We start from the raw sequence: 23,604 nt of genomic DNA, 5'->3' as shown, positions 1-23,604 counted from the left end.
GCTTAGCACTCGAAGTTAAGACCATCGTGTTATACCTCTGAAGCCAACTTTTGTCTAATTCTTCGATACCAGCCGGTACCAGTTCTTGTCTTTCACATTGAAGCATTGGAGCATCGCAGCTTCCACCTAGTCTTCGTTGTTGATGCATCGTAAGCACAAGATGTCAGCCATGGTCCAAAACAAGTAGTAATCCGGGAATATGAGATTCAGGCTATATGCTGGATGAAACATCAGTTAAATTTCCTTGAATTACTGGTGATCGAGAGGTATGAGATTATGAGTAGAGAGAGGCAAAATATTTCATATTTTAAACAATACCTCGTAGAACAATGGAAACACAAAGATCTTAATATTTCATGATATGTCAAAGTGATCTCTAACTTCGTTGAATTCAGTGAACTTGTATCATCTTCAAGGTTAAGCACATCCCCTCTCTCACGTTTCGTATCATATCAACAGAGGTGATTCGAAGCCTATATCCAAGCTATAGCTATATGGGACTCTACCAGCTTCTCCACTGTTGACACCGGAGCGTTTTAAAGCTAGACTCGTCCCTTTTTCGTGCCTGGAGGAGTCCTGACACCCATGTCGTTATTACAACCCAGCAGAGTCCAATACATGATCCGGGAATCCCCTGGAAACTGGAGAGAAGATATAATACCAGCCGTGCTTACCTCAGATTAGGGCTGATGTACCACCTGAAATACAGAAGTAGTGACTAGTGCAGTCCACTCATTTGAATGTGGGACGAACCTCTTCTCTCCCGGCAGAATCTCTTTTCCACGTTTAGATCACCTTACTTTATCAGAAAGAAAGATAATGCCAGCGTAGGATGTACTTGTACTCTCAATATATTTAACTCTAAAAAAAAAAAAAAAAAGTTACAGCACTATATCCCACGAAGGGGCGGGGCTGCGTAACGCTAACGCAAAATTGGTTGAATTTCCAAAGTTGTATCACTTCGTTTTATCCTCATTGTATGTTACGATATCCTTGAAGATATAGTATATATTAGTGACGCCAATGATATAGTATATATTAGCGACTCCAAATTGTAAGTTCTTACTAATGAAGTAATAGGGAAAACCTATGCCTGATAAATTTTAAAATATTTGATGAATACGTATCATAAATGCTAAATGCGATATATATATATATATATATATATATATATATATATATATATATATATATATATATATATATATATATATAGTTCATCTTTTAGAAACTTATCACGAAGATGTTATGTTTACGTGTATAGTTCAACTTTCAGAAAGTTATCTTTAAAATGTTATATTTTAGACTTTTGATTTTGACATTTTCATATCTTAGACTTCCAAACTATGCTACTCATAAGTGTCGGAAGTGTTATAGAACGGATTTGTTCATCTTTTCGTCTGTCTGCCGACAGGTGTCAGCAAAAAAACAATAAGAGATATCGGGATGGGTTTTTTTGCAATCGATTCATTGTCCTAAGGATAGGTTCCATCTCCTCCGTTAAATCTACTCAAACGAAGTGGTTAAAATTAACCATTTCCGGTTTGAACAGTTATCGCCGTAGAACAAAATGTTATTAGATAGGAACAAGTGATTTTCTGCAAACGATTCAGGGTCTTAAGAGAGCATATTATCTCAACCTGCAACACTACCAAAACCGAAAGTGCTTGTCATTTACTACCACTTTCGGTTTCTATACTGATTTTCATAGAGCAAAAACGTAAGAGAGATCGAGATGCAGATATTTGCAACCGATTCAGGTTCCAAGAGTATTTTCTGTCTCCTCCCTTAACCATCTATTCAATCCGGAATTGGTTCAAAATTATGGTTTCCAGTTTCAGTCTTTATCGATATAAAAGAAAAGCGTAAGACATAGCTAGTAATGGCGTTTTGATATGGATTCAGAGTCCGAGAAACAAGATTCTGTCTTTGATCTTATTACTGTGTTGCAACCAATAGTTGTAGATGTGTTATTTTAAGTTTGAATATTGAATTTCCATAGTTTGGAAGTCTACCGTAGTATCACACTGTGAAACGAAACTTGTTTCTTCACTCTTTGTCTCTCAAATTATGAGGTTTACATTTTTATGCTGCAGGGCGTTTTTCAGAAATGCAGGGTATTTTTATTTCTCGCTTACCACAACTCCAACTGTTTGGAGTACAGGTTAGCATTGATGGTTCAGCTATTCAATTTATTTCTCATAATTTCACCAGACTCAGAACATCACCTTGTACTCAAAACGCCCCTATTTGGTGACAATTTCCAACCTGGACCTTGTTTAAGATTTTAGAAATTATCCACTTTTCGTCTTATGTTATTGTTCTCTTCATGAAATGTAGATCATGTGGGTTTTCCAAATCATGTGTAATTTCATATACACATCTACTTGCCTGCGTGCTTCATCTGGTCAATCCGTATGGTACAATTCAGCAACTCCTATTGCTTTTGCCGAGGTTATGACAATGACAAAGCACTCTTGACATATTGATCTCATCTAATAACCTAGTGCTAGTCATCGGAATTTGCTCGATGGCCTTACTTACGATCTGGGAATTCATGATTTTCAGCCTACGTGACTTTGGGTGATTGGGGAGGTTTTTGTAATCGATCACGTGACACACGCCGCAAATTTTGCATATATGCCAGTAATGCAGAACTTATTACTCACCTTTGTAGCGTAATGGGTGTATTGTATTCTGTATTGACAAATAAGTGAAGGCTATAATTGCTTATGCACATAATATCTTCAGTTTGTAGAATTTTATGTATTTATTCAAGTGTTTCGACTGTATTTGATATTCTTTTTGACGATAAGGATGTGGTGTAAAGGGTGTAGGAAATGTAATGTAGGGTGTAAAGGGTGTAGGAAATATAGTGTAGGGTGTAAAGGGTGTAGGGGAATGTAAAATTTCGATGTAGCACTTTAGAAAATGTAAATTCCTGACGAGCGTTGATCTGCAGGATAAAGTTAGGTTTCTTCACCCTTCAAAAGTATCTTGGGAAGGGGAGTTTCTGAAACAACTTTAGTAAAACAAAGAAATCCAAAATTAAATTCTGATCTAGAAAAAGGAAATACCATTGTTCAATAACAATGATTTACACAATAACAGGAATTATGATAATTGACTGTACTGTTCATCTAACATGCACCTTCGTTTATATTAAACGCTTTTTAGCCGAAAAGTTTACGATTTAAGCCCATTTTAATGTTGGCACCTCACACAGCACATTGATGATCTAATTTAATGTACTTGTGATTTTGCGACAACTTAACCATGCTGATCACCATGTAGTGATCTACAGAGAAATGGTGCAAGTATATACATGAGAGAAGTTCTGGTGCAAGAGACCTAACACCTACTTTATAATCGAGCTTCTTTTATTCGTTTCATAAAAAGTCTGTTTAAAATGTCATGTGCTATCATGTACATTAATTCCAAACAAAATGTCGCAATGTTCAATACCTTAATGATTGTTTTATTAATAACATCAGTGGAGAAGGAAGATTTTGAGCGGTACTGTGTGTAAAAGCGAAGTAGAATTTATGATTAATAATTTATTTACAGAATTCATTAATTTAACTATAAAAAACGTCTAAATATATCGTACGCCATAACAGGGGAAGAATATAGAAAGATAGTACAAGTTTAAAATAAATTGAATGTACTAATTCTTTATTTGCTTCAACTATTAAAACAATTTAGATATTTCTTAAATAGACATATAAAAATACCAAATGATCCATTGCAAATTAATTAGTGTTACACACTTTGCTCGTATTTCGACTTGTAGGCTGTTTTACTATTTTCATCTGTCACCCATACACATCTGTTTATATGAAACCTAAAGTGCATTTTTCATAAGTTGGATTTAGACTAAATGTGCCATAGGGGAGAATAAGGTTTATGCAAAATATTTAAATGTGCAAAGACACAAGAAAATAAGTGTTGTGGACGGCATCAAATAGTCACCCAGCTGATTTACTGTTTTCCTTGATTACGAAACTAGTATATTGTGCCTACACACTTACTTGGTATGTGTATGCTTTTATCACTTCTACCAAGCTTAGAAACATCACATTGTTATGAAGTATTTCACACTTGAACACACAGAAGTTATCTATAATGTACAAACAAGTAACAAATACGTCAATTTCGTCCTAGTTTACGAGTTCTTTGATATAATAAAGATGCTTTAGACAACAGATAAATTTATCACGCGTTATATATCATATTCTCAGTAGAGCATTATATATATATATATATATATATATATATATATATATATATATATATATAGAGAGAGAGAGAGAGAGAGAGAGAGAGAGAGAGAATCAAAAGTCTGGACACTGTGGAATAACTCGAGAACTGAACTTCGGATCGAAAAACCAAAAAACACGTGTTTAGTAATATTAAAAAAACTATCTGATGAAATCAAACTCGACCATCTAGACCAGTGGTGTCCAATTGTAATGAGCCTGAGGGCCATAACCATCTTTACTAGTAAGGTGGAGGGCCGCAGCAAATAATAATAATAATAATAATAATAATAATAATAATAATAATAATAATAATAATAATAATAATAATAATAATAATAATAATAATAATAACTTTATTATTATTATTATTATTATTATTATTATTATTATTATTATTATTATTATTATTATTATTATTATTATTATTATTATTATTATTATTATTATTATACTACGAAAGAAAAGAATAAAAATATATTTGAAATATTACATGGGCCTATCTATTCAGTCTGACAGATGAGGGTGACTAGCAGCGTTTACAAGGACTGGGATATCTACATCCATTCCTGCCGTTGCGAATCGAAGGAGATGTAAAGAAGAATAATCTACAAGACAGCTTCTGAAGCGATTCTTCGCAATCTTGATGCTGGAAAATGCACTTTCACAGAAACAAATGCTACCAAACCTTGACATTGTTTTCCGACCAAACTCACAAAAGTAAGAGAAACGTCTTGCCATGGATGCCCGCGCCTTTCTGTTGTACAGAAGCAATAAATGAATGTCTTATTTCAAAAGAAGAGTGGAAACATTAAAAGAATGAATATATGAGAATAGTATCGGTAATAACAATTGTAAATCGCGAGAACTCTGTAGGCCGCAGAAAATGGTTTGGCGGGCCGCCGTTTGGACAGCACTGATCTAGACCCACCCCCTGGGGGCTGGGATGGGTTCAACTTTGAAATTTCAAATAGAAACCCCAAATTTTGATTGCAGATTTGGATTCTTCGGCTCAAACTATGTAAGGTTTCATCAACATTTTTCTGTCGATGCATAATATGGCGCAGTAATCGGGGAAAATAAATGGCCCCGAAATACCCCCATTTTGTTCATCATTTCGTTCATGAGCTTGGTAGTATTTCCGACTTCTGTTCTCGTTCAGTGTCACTGGTTCACTTCTCTGTTCCTTCTCGTCACTGGATAGAAGCACACTACACACAGACAGAAGACACAGAGAAAGGCACACCTTCTTCATTCATCTCTGTTTCACCTTATGAAGAATATAAAACGGAAATGACGTTCAACGAGCGCGACATTGCCACTTATAATGAGTATGAGGAGGACGATTTGAGAGAGAGAGAGAGAAAAAAAACAAGAACATAAACCAAACAGCGCAACGGTAAGCGACTCAATAATAATAATAATAATAATAATAATAATAATAATAATAATAATAGAAGAAGAAGAAGTGTAAGTACTTACCATAATTAATTTACTCTCGGAGGCAAGAAACACCCAAATCGTCTTCATTCAGGTCCATGTCCTGATCTTCATTGAAACTGTTGGCTGCTTCTTCGTCACTTTCATTTTCTGAATCACTATTTAAATCTATAATGAGTTATCTATATATGTACATATATAGTCTGTCTATATACATATATAATGAGTAAATTTATGTCTGTCATGTACAATTTCGATCAGTCCATCTGCATCCCACATTTCTTTCTCAATTTTTTTAATGTGTTCAAAATAGTTTTTACAGTCTTCTGAACTAATTTTTTTTTATCCCTTCCTCGAGCAAAATCTGAACGTCAGACAATTTAAATGTTTTATTTTCTGAAGCAACATGGCCCTTAACTTTACTACACACAAGTTCAATAGGAGAGAGTTCACAATGATAAGGGGGCAGACGAAGTACTTCATGTCCGGCTTCCTTTGCAATACGGTCTATTCTATAGGAGACTTCTATATTAGAAGCAACCTTATTTAACATTTCTATTTGGTCTAGGAATTAATTCGTGCGGTTTTTAATAAAAATTGAAGCTTTATTTCAAAAACAAAATAAATGAATACGTTAACAAAAATATTGTCCATCGCTAGCCACTACTTTTTCCCATCTTTCAGGCAATTTACGGATTCCGTGTCGAAAGAATTCCTCATCTTTTGACGCAATCTAATCAAAGATACATTTTTCGATATTTTCTGAAGAAGTGAACCGCTGTCCAATCAAATCGTTATTCATGCAATCGATCAAGTAGTAGTCAGACGGAGCAGTGTCTGGTGAATATCGCGGGTGGAGTAACACTTTCCATCCGACATTTTCCAAATAGGTTTTGACCGGTTTTGCGACATGTGGTCGAGCGTTATCATCTTGATAAATAAGTTTATTATGCCTGTTATTCCATTCTGGTCGTTTTCAGGCCAGAGCTTGCTTCAAACGCATTAATTGTTGTCGATAGCGGTGTCCATTAATAGTTTCACCAAGTTTCAGAAGTTCATAGTACACCACACGTTTCAAATCCCACCATATATACAGCATAACCTTTGCTCAATGAACATCGCGTTTCGGTTGTGAAGGACCTGGTTCACCTTGCTTCACCCAAGCCTTTTTTCGTTTAGGATTCTCGTAATGAATCCACTTCTCATCACCAGTTACAATTCGATGCAAAAATCCCTTCCTTTTCTGTCTTTGAAGCAGCAATTCGCAAACGGTTTTTCTTCTTTCAACGTCTTTCTTTTCAATTCATGTGAAACCCAATAAGACATCTTTTGAATCATTCCTATGGCTTTGAGACGTTTGGAAACTGTTGTTTGCTCAACTCCAAATGCTTCTGCAAGTTCGTCCTGCGTTTGACACGAATCCTGATCAAGCAATGCTCTCAATTCTTCATCTTCAAATTCTTTTGGCTGTCCAAATTGCTTTTGGTCTTCCAAGCTGAAATCACCACCTTTAAACCGTGCAAACCACTTCTGACACGTTCGCTCAGCTAGAGCATGGTCACCAAACACTTCCACTAAAATATGATGACTTGCGGTAGCACTTTTCTTCATGTTAAAGCAATGAAGAATAACTCCCCGCAAAAACACTTTATCAGGCACAAAATGCGCCATTTTCAGTTGAAGAAAAAATGTTGTTGTTTCCGCTTCAAGCAACTGACATATACTAAACAAGATGCTCAATGACAGTAGTTTTCAACGCATGTTTGGATCAACGAAACTATGGGACAATAAGCTAGTTACGCCATCTTTTGTAAAACCGCACGAATTAATTCCTAGACCAAATATTACTTCAAATTTGTTCCAGTTTGAATCACATTCAACACCTTTAGTTTTTAACCACTCCACAATTTCTTTTTTACTACATGATTTCGTTGGGATTTTTTCGTCCTTTACTGAGCATTGTCAATTACAATCACGGAATTTGGTGGTACATTCGGAAGGAGTTTTTCTTGGAAATATTGTTCATATTTTGCTGAATCTAATTCTCCGTGATAATCACCTGTTTTTGTGTCGCGAAAAACGAGGTCAGCTCCAGGAATTAACCCACTCGCAGCCATTGCATGAATAACTATTACCCTCCCCCCCTTTCCAGAAGGTGCCTTGACGCCTGAGGACAAACCTTCTATCCAAGCTTGGTTAGCTGTTTTGATAATAGTATCATGCCATGCCTTTGACTTTGTGTGACCAGCGTTGACCCAGGTTTCGTCAGTATAAACAATGCACTTACCTTCTTGCCTCCGTTGCTTAATATTCTTCAAATTCGATGTCTGTATGCGATAATGTCCTCTCTCTCAATCAACAGAGATCGGCGCTTACAAGACATAAAGCTGAATCCCATGTCAAGTAGAAGGCGATGCAACGTCGATAATGATAAAGTAGGCAGGTCGTCGTTCTCTGCAATAATACGATGAATTTTCCGCAAAGAAGGAAGCTCATTGTCCCTATACATTTTATAAATTTTGCAGCGTATTGTTGCTTGGGTAAAAGAGTCATATTTCTTCAGGCTTGTATTTTTATTGTCGCTTGGTCTTTTCTTGCGTGGAGTAGAAACTTTTCCTTTAGTGAGATGGAATTCCTGACGCACTTTCGATGTAGTTGTGATTCCCACTAATGTTGCTTCAGAGGTCTTCCTCATTGCTTCTGAAACAGTTTCAATACCCCCTTTACTGCCTGGTTTCGAAATTATGACTACACGTTTAACAACATTGTTTTCTCACCAGTAGAAAGAGGTTTCCCTTTCTTTCTTTGCTTCTTATAACAATGTGGGAAATTTACAGTCATTCTCTCAAAACACTATAGCAGCTAAACACAAAATTAACTGATAACAACACTAATAATAAAATAGATAACACACGAAGTATCTATAACAAGAAAAATATACAAAATAAAACAAAACAGAAGATACGCGCACCAATAATTCACTGAACTAGCACAGATCAAAATGAATCAAAACTGTCATGCGTAGCGCTTCCGACGACCAGCGACGTGGCAACAACTGAGCTCATGTTGCCAAACTTACCCATCGTAAGAAGTTTAACTGATAAAGAATGAGTTTGCATACTTCTATTGTTATTCTAACAATCAGTCTTACTTTCTTTGTTTATCTGCTGCAAAAGTTTCTACATTTTAAAAAGTTTTTCGATACTCTGATATTTAAGTGAGAATAAATTTGACAATCTTACTTGCGTCATGCTTTTTCTTTTGTCATTGGCTACAGTTAGGGTTGCAAGTACTTATATTATTGTGCTATCTGAACGTACTAGCTACGCTGGACACTCGAACAATTTATAAACTTTCACGCGAGTCAACTCTACAGTTTAATTTGTTTTTACCACAATTTTGGAAAACATTTTAAATTCTGTCACTAACTGAATTCACCAAAACCATTTTTGGTTTTAAACCGGCTCGTTTTTCTACTAATAAATCAGCAAACCTAACACTTTTAATAAACATATGATACCAGGGCCGTAACTTGTGAAGGGGGGCAGGAGGGGCAACTGCCCTCCCAGGGAAACTCCCCGCCGTTTAAAGGGGACCATTTTAAGACAAAATTTTCTTACTAGATATACGATATGAACATGAAATTATAAATGAAGCATCAAACAAGTTCACTACATTACATAAACAAAACAGCACACAAAAGATAAATAAAATAAGTCGGCTCATTTCAGTAAAAAAATGTCTACTAATGTCTAATATTCTAGTAATAATATTTATTCGTATAGCTTTGAGGTTTGTCAATATTGTCCCCTTAATTAAATTGTCATGTATGGAATGGAGCCAGAGGCGTACTAATGGCCCAGCAGACCTTGCGGTGCGGGAGTACCCTCAGGCTCCGGGGGGCCATAAAGTGTAAGATAAAGATGGAAAGAGGAGGCCCAAGAATTAGAAAATCAATTTTTCAAGGGGGCCGAAATACGCGTATTAATAATTGCCCCCCCCCCCAGAAAAAATCCAAGTTACGGCGCTGTATGATACTGATTGATAGAATTGGATTTGAAGATAGGATTGCATTCCTTTTCTATCAAGGAATGTGTAAGAAAATTGAATGTTAGAAGGGTGTAGAATCTGAAGGGAATTATAAACAACTAAAATTGCAAGGCTATCTGCTTATTAAAAGAAAAAAGAAAAGAAAAGGCGAATTTCAGCTTTCTAAGTTGAGTGGCTAGTGAAATACTCTTTTTTTTTCTTGGTATAGTGTCATAATCAAAGTAATATGATAACAATCTCAATTGGCATTGAGGTCTAATACAAACCGAAAATCTTTTCATTCTGCTTTGCCGTTTGGCCATACAGAAAATTGTATTACACACACTATTAAGTTATTTAATTAAAGATACTGTTATAAATATCTACATAAAGTGATTTGTGTCATTCACTTCCCACTTGTTCCACGAATAGAGGCAACCGTAACCTTGCTGTACGAGACTATATGCACATGTTTTTAATCTTTTCTGACAGAAAAGTGCACTTTTTGCTACTGGCTACACTGGTTTGACGCGTCTGACGTATTTCCGTTTTATATTCTTCATAAGATGAGATGAAGAATCTGGCTTCGGGCAGTATCAGTGTTGCAAACCAGCAAATTCAAAAGCGACGAGTAGAGGACAAAAAATAAAACAACTAAATTAAAAGGAAAATTAAAGAAAAGTACAGCTATTGGAGTATCTGCTTATTGCACTATGGTGTTTTTTGACTTCTGTGTCTGAGGTGAAAAATGTATTGATATAACTTTTCTAATCGCTAAAACATGACATTCATTAGAGTCGATTGTACCATTCTCTGATAAAGATAAATTATCGGAATGATCCAACCTTGTCGCGGTAGTAGATCTCATCTTACACAAAATAACACATGACCACTGCGACCAGTGTTATCTTATCTGACGATTAAAAGATAACAGGATAGTGTAGAATTGACCCTGTAACGTGCAAATGTTCGAATGGTGTGAAATTATCAAAAATAGCCTGTAACTGTCAAGCTAATTTATGTTTGAAATAACGGGTGAACCAAAAGTCTGGCCACGGTGGAGTAACTCGAGAAACACACTTCTGATCAAAAAAGCGCAAAAGAAATAGACGTATTTAATATGTTTGAAGAAGCTATCCGATTATATCAAACGCAACAATCTACCCCCACCTTTTGGAAAGGAGCGGGAAAGGGGGCATTAATTTTTCAAATGGAAAATCCAATGTTTTATTGAAGATTCGGAGACTACATCCCAAATAATGTAAGGTATAATCAAAACTTTTTTGTCGATGTGTGATATCGCGTTATAATCGGCGAAATTAGATGCTCCTCTCTTCGTTCATGAGCTTGATATTAGCTCCGACCGTCTGCACACGGTGCAGTATTTTGAGAAATACGCGTCTGATCAACAAAGTTATTCAATCGCACCGAACACGATCCCGCACCCTACCGCTAGGTGAGGTTAGCTGAAACATTTGAAGTGGAAACTTTCATTTCTTATTGCAGAGTCGGATTCTGCGCACAAACCTGTATAAGATTTAGTCGAAACATCGTTGTCGCTGTGTGACGTGGCGCTGTAATGGCGAAATCAGAACTTCCTATATGATCTTTAATTAGCTTCAATGCTGTGAACATGGTGAAATAAGTATACATGTGATCAAAACACACACACACACACACAAAAAAAGTGTTACTATCGGGTTTGTAGGGTGTTTATCGTCCCTTTTCCGCAGCGGGACGCGAGAGACGGGACCTACACTTAAAAGTGCGATCCGAACCTGTATTAGATTTTGGATCCGAGACGTTCCGCATGAACAATTGCCGACGAAGTTCGTCGGACCATCGTCGGTTTTTGGGTGGCAGCAGTGAAAAGGGTGAGCTAGTGCTGGTTCAAAGGCTGCTGCCTATTTGTCGGCTTGGCAGCGGACACCGTGACGACCCCGCCGCTGTTCAGGGACGGCAGCTATGAGACAGACGGTTGTCTTCGGCCCAGCAGTGGCACAACATCCCCCGAAGCGACGGCATCATGAAGATTTTCTCCATCGTTTCGCCTCACTTGTGCGAGACGACACCTCAGTTTGGTTTGGTTTCATCATAGTTTTTTTAATATTACTAAACTCGTGTTTTTTGGTTTTTCGATCCGAAGTTCAGTTCTCGAGTTATTCCACCGTGTCCAGACTTTTGATTCACTCTGTAAATATATATATAATGTACTAGTTAAGTGCCCGTTCTTCGCACGGTGAGAAAAGGTTTATGCAAAATATTTAAAAGTAAAGACACGAGTAAAATAAGTAATAAGTAGCAACACCTCCGGCGTTGTCCTTGTCAATATGAGTGAAATAAATAACGAAAATTCCCGGGCAACTGACGTGCCTCTTTTTGCCTAAATTTGAGCTTAAATGTCATCAGGTGTGTTATCAATCAGCTTAACTACCTTGAAAAATATGGATTCGACACTAATATCAATCGTTTTTGATTACTTTTCATGTCACCCGATTCCACTTCGTAGGGGAGCTAATGAGGGATGAACTTGGGCGTAAAATGCATTGAGAATATAACTTTTCATCTCAGCGACCTCACTACTATGGATTCGACACCAATATCGGTTGTTTTACATGTCCTGTTTTCCATCCCTTAGGAAGTGCTAGAGAACTCTTACTCCCACAGCATTTTTTCAGATTATAAGTCATGTGTATAACAAGTTCAGGTAAAATTGATCGAGGCATTCCAGAGTTTTGCTGGAACATACATATATACAATAATGGAAAAAATAATAGGATTGAACTACATGCAATTTTATGCGTTTACAAGGTTAACAAGATTTTTTTTTTTTTTTTTTTTTTTTTTTTTTTTTTTTTTTTTTTTTTTTTTACATAAGTGGACATATAATCCCCCTCATCATCATCGTAGGTATTCTGCCATTATTGGCAGGTCACTTGCTGCAACTGAGAAGATTTCATGCTCCACTGTCTTCCGCTAACCTCTTCGTCTTCACGTACGATTTTTCTGTTTTGACATAGTCCATTAATTTTAGTCTCCTTCGTCCCTTCCCTCTCTTTTCTGCCACCATACCCTCTAGCACGTCCCTCATGATACAGTTCCTTCTTATCCAATGTCCCAACCAGTTCATCTTTTTCTTCTTAATAATATCTAAAACTGTTCTTTTCTCTCCTACCATTTCTAACACCCTCTCATTCGTTTTCCGCTCGACCCAGCTAATTCTCTCCATTCATCTCCACACCAACATTTCGAAAGCTTCCAGTAGCTTTTCATCATTTTTCGTAATGTCCATGTTCTTACTCATATAATACAGTACACCACACGAAGCATTTTACGAGTTTTTTTTTTTTTTTCAATTCTTTATTCAAGGTCCCACAAAATAATATTTTCTTCCTTCTAAAGGCTTCTTTCGCCATTCCTATGCTTGTTTTTATTTCACGTTCACATTTCATATCATTACTTGTAATAATACCCAGGTATCGGAAACTAGTCATCTATTCTATTTTCTCCTGTCCTACTTCTATACTTGACACTGACCCTTCGTTCCAATTACCATGACTTTTGTCTTTTTATCATTTAGTTTCATCCTATATTCTTCACAGTCCTTCCTCAAGTTTTCTAACATCTTGATTTTGTCTTCAGATTCTGCAAAAAGCGCCATATCATCTGCAAACCGTATACACTTAGTCATTCTACCTCCTACTGAAAAGCCGCCTTCATTTTGTAGGCTGTTTTCCAGTATCTCTTCTAGATAGATATTTAATAATGTAGGCGAGAGACAGCATCCCTGTCGAACTCCCCTTCCAACTGAGTGGGCATAAACATACAGTAACAAATATACATCAGTTTAAAGGAAATTTTATGCAGAATGCAAATTAACTCACAGAAGTCACCCATATCTACAACAATGGGTGACACCACAAAATGTGACGTAAATGAAACACATATCAGCCCTTCCGTATGTTCATTTCATGGCTGACCCGGTGTGGCTTGCTGTGAGATCTGCGCTCGACTGTTTAATTAACCTCTTATTCGTGTAGTACCGTTCTATCCATTTTCGTTGGGCAGGTGTTCAGAATTACGCAGAAGGAATGTTGAAGTTGCCAAACCTGTAGTAATATTTGTCATTTCTGAAATTCAATTTATACCTTAAAAATGTTCATACTGAGTACATTTTAGAAGAAAAGTCATACAGTTCATTTACAACGGAAATAGAATGGGAAAAATGTGTGATATACAAAAGCCAGTAAAATTCGAGTATTAAGTTAGTGTGGCAAAACCAATGCTGAACTTGCGTGAATTATAAAAATGAATAAAAGCACTAGGTAAGCTACGCAGTTGGCTAAGATTCGGTAAGCGAGGTGCATAAAAAGGGGGGCAATTACCAGATAGTCGAAAAGTGAAGTTCTGACCTAGTGAGAACAAATCATTGCGGTGGCTGTGTCTTGGAGATAGATTTCAATCATCACAAGATCTTACAACGAGTTAGTGGGAAATACCTAGTGTCAATGTTTGTTTACGTACAGTGTGAAACAGGTTGAAAACCATCGGTTTGCGTTCACACAGAACTGTCAAGAAGCCATCCCTTACACAAAAACAACGAACATACAATGCGTGTGCAGTACGCCAAGTCTCACAAGGATTGGAATAGTGAAAAATGTCTCAAAGTACTGTTCAATGATGAGACAAAAATCAACATTTATGGAAATGATTCACATCCCAAGGTATATCGCATGTCTGGTGAAGAATTAGTCCTGAGTTGTACGTGTATTGTTACAACCTTGAAGTATTCTTCAAGTGTCATGATTCGGGGATTTTTTTCAAGTGTGGTCAGTAAAATCCATATTTGTGATAGTGTTGTTAGTGCAGAAATATACAAAATGATTTTTCAGACTAAAATGATATCTTCCGGAAGAGATTTTATTCAACGGTGAATCCTTTATTTTCAATACAGTTCTTCCCCTTTTCATCGTGCCAGAGGTATAAAAGATAGCATCACTTCCGTGGCCCAGTAATTCGCCGAACTTAAACCCTATTAAAAATATATGACGTGATTTGAAGATTGTGGTTCGTACATGGACACCTAACACAAGACAATTAATCAATGCAATAAATGATGTCTGACATCATTGCATTCAAGTAGAGACACTGCAAAATTTAGTGAACTCCATGTCAAAACGGTGCAATATAGCCATCAGATCCAATTAAGTATTAGCTCAAGTCAAAGTCATTTTGTACAAACTTAATTTCCGTTAACAATGACTATCACATTTTGTAAGGTATCACCCGTTGTTGCAAATATACGTAACTTCGTAACTTACATTCTGCATAAAATTTCTTTATTCCATTGTATATTTATGCTTGCTTACGTAGAAACTTCTTATTAAACCTTGTAAGCACATAAAATTACATAGAGTTGCTATGAATTTTTCTATTACTGTACATGTATTTGTATATATATATATATATATATATATATATATATATATATATATATATATATATGTTGATTGTTGCCCCCTTAAAAAGAGGATTATCAAAATCTTGGACACAAATTTGCTTATCTTAAATAAAGAATTTATACCAAGCTTCTTACATTCTTGTGAAGCAGCGTTTCAGGAGTAGTGTACGAGACGAGAAGACACTACCGGGAGCGGATATCGATTCGGATCACAACCTCCTGGTGGCGGAAGTGCAAACGTGTTTAGAGACAATCAAGAAAAATGGGAGAGAAATCGAAAATGGAACTTAGAGCGACTAATAAGTATGGACAGTGATGTGAAAGAAGAGATTGAAGAAAAGTTCTGTGTGATTGGCGATATGGTAGAAAATAATTGGAGAAAAGTTAAACAGATTCTACTTGACACACTCCACAACATTGGCAAGATGGAAAAAGCACCGAGAAAACCGTGGGTAACTGAAGCGATGTTTAAGAAGATGGAAGAACGCAGAAGGGCAAAAAACACGGACATGAAAGAATACAGAAGGCTGAATAATGAATTGAGAAGAGAGACGGACAAAGCCAAAGAAAAGTACATGGAACAGATATGTGAAGAAATAATGGAACTTCAACGGCGCGGCAGTTATGATCTGATATATCAGAAAGCACAAGAATTAGGAGTAAATGCTAACAAATGCATACACACATTTGGAATCGAAGATCCACAAGACCATGTAGTCACTGACCATCAAAGAATTCTTAGAGTTTGGGAAGAGTACATAAAAGATCTGTATGACCAGAAGAACCGCCCCAAAGATATTGCGATCGAAGCAGAGGAAGAGGTGGATGATAAAGAAAAAGGACCCAGTATATTGAAAAGAGAAGTAGTACAAGCCATCAAGAACATGCGAAGGAGGAAGGCCACTGGAGACGACGACATACGAACAGATTTGCTCAAGGAATTAGGAGACAATGCATTGAAAGTACTGACTTCTTTTATTAACAACATCTACCTGAATGGAGAATGGTCAAAGGATTTTCTTTATGTTACAATGATTGCATTACCCAAGAGAAAGGAAGCAAAGAAGTGCAGCGATCGTAGAAACATTAGCCTTATTTCCAACACTGGAAAGATAATTGCGCGCATACTGAACAGACGACTGGAAAATAAGATAGAAAAGATGTTGGAGGAAGATTTGTTCAGATTCTGGAAAGGAAACGGCACCAGAGATACCATTGGGTTGATGAGAATTATCTCAGAACGAGTTCTGAACTTAAAGGAAGAATTGTGTTTGTGCTTCATAGACTGGCAAAAAGCTTTCGACAGGATCAATTGCACTGGACTTTTGCAAATACTTAAAGAAATAGGGGTCAACTGGAGAGACCGACGGTTCATTCGCAACCTGTACATAGGAAAATGAGTCAAGATGCGCTTGAATGAAGGAGAAACCAATAGTGTAAAGCTTGAAAGAGCTGCCAGACAAGGATGTAGTATGCCACCTCAATTATTCAACATTTACAGTGAATGGTTAATGAAGGAAGCATTAATAAGAATTGGAGATTTCAAGATTGGAGAGCAGATCATTAACAGTTATTATAGCTAGAACCGAAGGACTACGGAGATGATTGACAAAATAGCTGACACTGGGAAACTATATGGAATGGAAGTCATGATAATATCCCGTGGAAATGTGCCCTTACAGGTCAGAGTAGAACAAAGAGTACTTGAAGACGTTGACCATTTCAAATATCTGGAAAGTATTTTGACGAATGACGCGTACTGCACCAAAGAGATCAGGTCGAGACTTGCCATAGCCAAACAAGCATTCAACAAGAAAAGGTCACTTAACTAGCATCCTTAATATTGGATTAAGGAAGAAATTGGTCAAGTGGTATATATGGAGCATTGGACTTTATGGTTCAGAGACTTGGATATTACGGAAGTTAGAGGAGAAATATTTAGAGAGCCTGAAATTTGATGTTGGAGGAAGATGGAGAAGATAAAATGGACAGAGAGAGTAATAAACGAAGACGTTTTAAAACGGATAGGAGAGAAGAAGACGCTTCTAGCCACCATCCTTCGTAGAATGATGGCCAATTGGATTGGACACATCTTGCGAAGAAATTGTCTTCTTCATACCACCATAGAAGGAAAGATGGAAGAAAAGCGAGGAATAGAAAGAAGAAGAACACAAGTGATCGATGATTTGAAAAATAGAAGAAAATATTGGGAGTTAAAAGAGAAAACTGAAAATCGAGAAACATGAAAGAAACATTTCCAGGTCGAAACTGAAAATTAAGAAGAAAAGATATAATAAAAAAGAAGAAAAAACAGTAGTCCCAGGATTTGCCAAAAGGCAGAATACTTAATAATAACTATAATACCAAGCTTCATCTTTTTAAATTGATAGGATCATGAGATACTCAATTTTATGCATAAATTTTGACCCCCATCTTCCTCCCTTAGGATACGCATTTTAATAAAAATAATATGACAGAAACCTAACTTAGACCATGGTGCTCTCATGTACTAAAGATCATCAAAATCGGTGCAGCGCTTTAGGAGGAGTTTGCGAACAAACATCGTTACATGCATTTTTTAAATATGTAGATTATATACGAGGAGGGTTAAATAAATTTTTCGGCCTAACTGTATAAATTAACTCATGTTTCGAAATCCTTTTAGTATGTTATGTAAATATGTTTTAGTGAAAGTTTTCCAAAAAATCGCAAATATATTACGAATACTTATCTTTCGTTGCGGGTTTGAAGTGGCCATGGCGGAGCAGAGTGTGATTTTTACTAAGTGCGAGAAGAGAGCAGTCATCAAGTATCTCTTTGCAAAGAGTATGGAAACGAAGGAAATTTCTGGTGAATTGACACAGAGAATGGCTAATGACCGCCCTTCATATAGCACAGTGAAATCATGGGTAGCAGAGTTAAGGAAGGGGAGGAGGAGCACCGAAGGTTAGGAGAGCTGTGGAAGACCCAAAACAGTAGTGACCATGGAAATCGTAAATCGTGTGCACGACATAATCCATGCACACAGGCGAATTGGTCTGTTACGTATTGCAGAGTCCCTAGTGATCACTATAGAGCGTATGCATTACACTGTGTATGAAGAAGTAGATACGAAAAAAGTATCGACTAAGTGGGTGCCCAAACTCCTTACAGCTGGTCAGAAAATCGGATCAGAATACGGGACTGTGCAGTGTGTGTTGCACCGTTTTTCACTGAGTACTTCCAACTTCCTTAAATAAATCGTTACTGTGCATGAAACGGCCTTACATGTGTATGATCCTGAGACCACTATACATTGACGCCATATTGGGTCAACAAGGCCAAAGAAATCCCACAGAGAAAGTGATGGGTGTCATTTTCAGGTATTGTGAGAGTATAATTCTAAGCAAATAAATGAAAAAAGGCACTACCTGAATGCTGAACGCTATTTGAAGCTGCTTGATAAATTGCATACCGCGTTGAAGGAAAAGTGAGGAAAACTGTCCAAACGCATTGCCTTGCTGTAAGACAATGATCCTTACTATAAAGCAGTCATAACAATGCACAAACAGTGCCAATTGAAGTTCGATATCATTAACCACCACCCCTATTCAGATCTGACCCCAGACTATTATTTATTCTCAAAATTTAAGACATTGAACTACTCCTGAAAGGTATTGAACTTAGGGGACATAAATGGCTTCATAGTAACTGTAGAGGCATGATTTGCAGCATAAGACAAAATATTTTATTATCATGGGATAGAATTGCTACAAGTTCGTTGTACCAAGTGTATCAACCTGAAAGGGAAGGGAACTATGTTGAATAAAACCCTATCACTGTACCTGGTGTCATGTTTTCGCTCCGAGGATGGAAACTTACCTAATGTTTCTCCTGTATAGTGTTAGTGCAATGGAGTGGCCGAGTTTTGTCTCTGGAATTAATTTCACGAATAATTAACACTTTCTGACCACTTTATACACTTATTTATTAAAACTAAAGTATTTTACTTTCAATAAATAAAATAAAAACTCTGGTCAGAAAGTCTTGGTTATTTGTGTTAAGAGAGCTGTTTCATCTTAACGAAATATTGCAGCCACAGTTTCAAATTTCATATTCAGGAAAACTGTAAAAATCAACATTACTTGAATTACCGATTTGAAATCAGGTGATTTCACAGTTGCTTTAGTACTTACAGACTGTGGTCTACTGGTTTCTTCTGTGTTAGTTAAGGGTTAGAGGCACGTAGAAATTTCTATGTAACTATGAGGCTACGCACATCATTTTGTTGGCAGTGTATAGTTCTATCTTAATTGATGGAGCATAGGTTATCTGTTAGTAATTCCTGGTTCCGAAGTTTACGGAGAAATAATGATTGGATGAGGAGGTCAAGAGTGTACACTAAAACTGGTCCTCATATAATACCGAAAGTGCGTTTAATATTCCAAACATTGATTGTGGTTCCAGAGCCCATCGTTTATTGTCTGTGCCATCTAAATAGTGATACAAGAATCTTGACTCGTTGGGCGAGTTACCTATTTTCGGTCTGATTGTTATGCTTCAGGGCCTATGGTAACTACATTTGTTTCTTTGCATTTAATAAATGTAAGGGTCTGCCTTGCTTAGTTGATTAAAAGTATGATGGGTATAGGATATAACGTGAAAATTTGACGTCACTGGCCGATCCATTACTTTTGCTCGATATTAACGCAATTATCATGACCTTCTCGTTGAACTATTGCCACTATTGACGACATGTGAACGCTCAGTGAGAGCAACAATAGCTAATTCACTTATTAAATATACGCCTGCAATACAACACTACCCTGATTGGTCGTCACATAGTTTTACACCCATATTTAACGTGTCAAAATGTCTTACTGAACTATAAATTCATTATGTGGATGCACATGAGTCATTCAGGAACGTCACTACTGTATAATCGACAACAGAGAGTCATACTACTTCGCTGGAGTGTAGCTAGTGACACAAATATTGTACCAATACAGGGTTGTTAGTCTTAAGATTTCAACTAAAACTTAAATTAATTAATTATAATGGTAAAATTCAAAACAAAAAATGTCCGATTGGACAGAATTAAACCCGTGATTTCGGCTTACAGTACCAGTGCGTTAACCAGTACGCTATCCAGTCCGCACCCTGACCTTCAGTGCTCATTATTTTCAGAACACGTGGACTATACTACAACCCCTGTTGTGCACGAACCTCAAGAGTGAAAGTGTTCTACTAATAAGGAAAGTGCTGGAAGATAGATTGTTTCTTTCATTGTATTTGTAGTCGTGTTTTTTCCTTAATGCTGTTACATAAACTGTTAACTTATTATACTGACAGAGTGTAATGTTTATATATTGTATTTGTTATGTTGTTTCAGACAATTATTGAATTGGCAGAACGAGATGGGTTTGAACACCAGTGGTTCTGTAGTTCGTGTCTGGTTAGAAGACCAATTAGGTCGAAACATTGCTCTGTATGTGACCGATGTGTTGCAAGATTTGACCACCATTGTCCATGGGTTGGAAACTGTATTGGTATGTGCATTTATATTGATGAATATACTGTTTAAGAAATACTTTATTTATTATAGAACATAGTATTCATGAATAGTAACCAATATCCTGCCTAGTAATTAATTTTATTTATTAATCAAGTTACATAGACTTACTGATGTATGATACATGAAATATTCATGTTTCGTTGTATGATGGTGGATCAATAAGTCCTTTACCTAGAATAGAGAGAAAAGGCAGATGATCATGATTTAATTTTATTTTTCAACATAACCTCCCTAGATCTCACTACACTTGGATAATTGATGTTATAACATTTGCAAGCTCTTTAAAAAAGACTTTCTTCGAGGCTGTACAAATACTCCTATACTATACACACGTCATCGTCACACGCATATATTTTATCCCTCAAGTGATCCTTCAAGTTCGGAAATAGATGAAAATTGCTGGGGACCAAGTCGGGTGATAAGGTAGAAGATGGATAAATTCGAAGCCAACATCACAAACAGTGGCATTGTAGTTGTTGGCTTGTGTACTGCAGCATTGTCGTAATGGAAGAACACACTGTTGACAAGTTTCCTTCTCTTTTCTGCTTTATGGTTTCGCGCAAGTTTCAGATTAACTTTGTGTAATAGTCACCTGTGATGCCCGGTCCACGTGTCAGATAGTCAATAATAAAATTTCTTTAGCATCTCAGAAAACTGATAACATAATCTTGCCTGCGATATGTATAACGCGGAATTTACAGGTGTATGGGGAACCAGATATTTTCACTCTACATATTACTGTTTCGTCTCAGGATGGAAATGATGGATCTTTGCGTGGTCACAAACTGCCTGACCAAAGGTTTTTGGTTATATATAAAACACTGCATCTTTAGGACAATAGACATCATTTGTGGCACCGATGTCGCCGATAATTTTTTCATATGGAAAACATCTATCAATATTGAGCGGACTGTACCACATGACAAATTAATCTCTTTACGATTTTGCATGTAGTAACTCTTTGATTAACCGTAATATCATCATGGATCTTGTTGATTTTTGCCTTCTTAGTCACTGTGCATGGGTGACCAGAATGTGATGCGACTTTAGATGACTTTCTGCCAAACTTGAATTCATGACACTATCTGTTCACAGTTCAATATAACGCATAAGAATAACCTAACGTATTCTACAGTTCTTCATGAATTTGCTTTGTGTTTAGGTTTTTTAAATTTAACAGTGCACGGTACTCAGATGGCTCCATTTTCGGAGAATTTCACAAAACAGTTCATTCACATACCTGTAATTAGAAAAGGAAGCGAGTTAAAAATATGAAATTTTACATGTAAGCCTGCTAAAGACTACCACACAACATGTTAAATATCCGAAAGCGAATGTTATTTCTAAGAGCATCAGGCCAAAGAATTATTGATCCACTCTCGTATATGGGAGATCGTGATGATCTTTTCGTATTGATATTTTAATCAAATTTTGTAATAGCATGTTGATATATAATTTCACAAGAATACATATAATGTTAATATGATAATATCAGGAATTCAGTTAATCGTAGTTAAGTTATGGAATATGAAGCACGTGAGCATGTCATCTACAAAACAGGAATAGTTGTGACTTTTCTGATTTCCTCCTCAATTGTTGAATGAAGATGTTCAGATTTGTAGTACAGGAGTTCCACGCATTCTGTAATGTTCTGATATGCGATTCGACAATATGGATAGATATGTGGTATCAGTAAATATATTTTTAATTATTCCATAAAGACATTAATTATGATGTGTCAGTAGTATAAAATGGCACAAATGCTTCTAACCCATATCTCAATGGACTCAGGTACTATCTTGTTTCTTATAAACACTGTTATTAAATGAAATTGTACAGGGTGTCTATCGGTCACGAAAGTCACGAATGTCACGAAAAAGTCACGAAATCAGAAAACGGTCATGAAAGTCAAGAAAAAGTCACGAAGTTTAACTTTCGGGTCACGATTTTTTTATCTGTACAAATATAAATAGAGACTTGAAAATTTTGTTCTATAAAACGTCAAAATTCACCACCAAAAATGTCTATGGTTGTCTTTAAGACACTGCCAAATCGCAAGCGAAGCACGCTTCTATCGCATGCGTGAAAATTCGGCCTAATTCGCACCCAAATTCGCTCTTCAGAATGTTACGAAATTTTATGGTTTGGTAAAGAAAAGGTCACGAAAAAGTCACGAAATTTCATTTTAAAATTTTAGTAGACACCCTGTTTTAAAAATGTCTAAAAAGCTGTGTAAAACTACTAACAGCTTTTTGGTGCAGCCTTAATCTCAAATTTTAAAGCTGTTCGAAACCAGTTCAATTCGTTCAGTTTTTCAGATTTTTTTTTTTTTTTTTTTTTTAAATTAAAATTAAAATTACGAGACATCTTGCTTTCTATTCAGCCAAGTTAAATATAGAGATTTGTCTATTTTGACTTTTGGTTTTAACCGATGTCAATCAGCTTTGACAACCCATCGAAATATGCCATTATTTTCTAGTCAATTTTGATCCAGGTCAGTCAAACCGTTAGTTTCGGCATTTTCTCTTGACCGAATTCAACCAACTTTAGCAACCCATGTAGTAGACGTTGAATGACCTTTTATGCTTATTTTAATCTAAATTGGTTAAACCACTCTGTGAAATGAGAATGTTGGTTTCCACTGACTTTTAGTCTTCACTAACTGATTCTTATCTCCGAGGTCAAGAGAATTTCTTAAGTGTGTTTACATTGTCTTTTTTATTTTTATGCTATTTTTGAGATGTTGACCTTGTTTCAGCTGTTGACCTTGACAAAATTTCGCCTTTGATTTTGACCAATGTCAATCAATTCAGTATCATTTAAGTAGACTATTAATAATATTAATGTCAGCTTAGATCCAG

At 36.4% G+C, this 23,604-nt stretch overlaps 1 protein-coding gene across 2 annotated transcripts in view; it reads left to right on the top strand.

The window, feature by feature from the left end:
* The window catches only part of Hip14 (palmitoyltransferase Hip14), a 216,749-nt gene that overhangs the window by 133,658 nt on the left and 59,487 nt on the right, over window positions 1-23,604 (top strand). For both annotated transcript variants that reach the window (XM_081752119.1, XM_081752120.1), the window contains one exon: window positions 20,561-20,717. In XM_081752119.1, coding sequence (XP_081608245.1) covers window positions 20,561-20,717 — 157 coding nt within the window. The remainder of the gene's footprint in view (window positions 1-20,560; window positions 20,718-23,604) is intronic.

The sequence above is a fragment of the Thermobia domestica genome, chromosome 3 (genome assembly GCF_964235325.1).
Source record: "Thermobia domestica chromosome 3, izTheDome1.hap1.1, whole genome shotgun sequence".
Lineage (NCBI taxonomy): Eukaryota > Metazoa > Arthropoda > Insecta > Zygentoma > Lepismatidae > Thermobia > Thermobia domestica.
The sequence above is the reverse complement of the archived record's forward strand: the minus strand, read 5'-3'. Positions and strand labels throughout refer to the sequence as shown.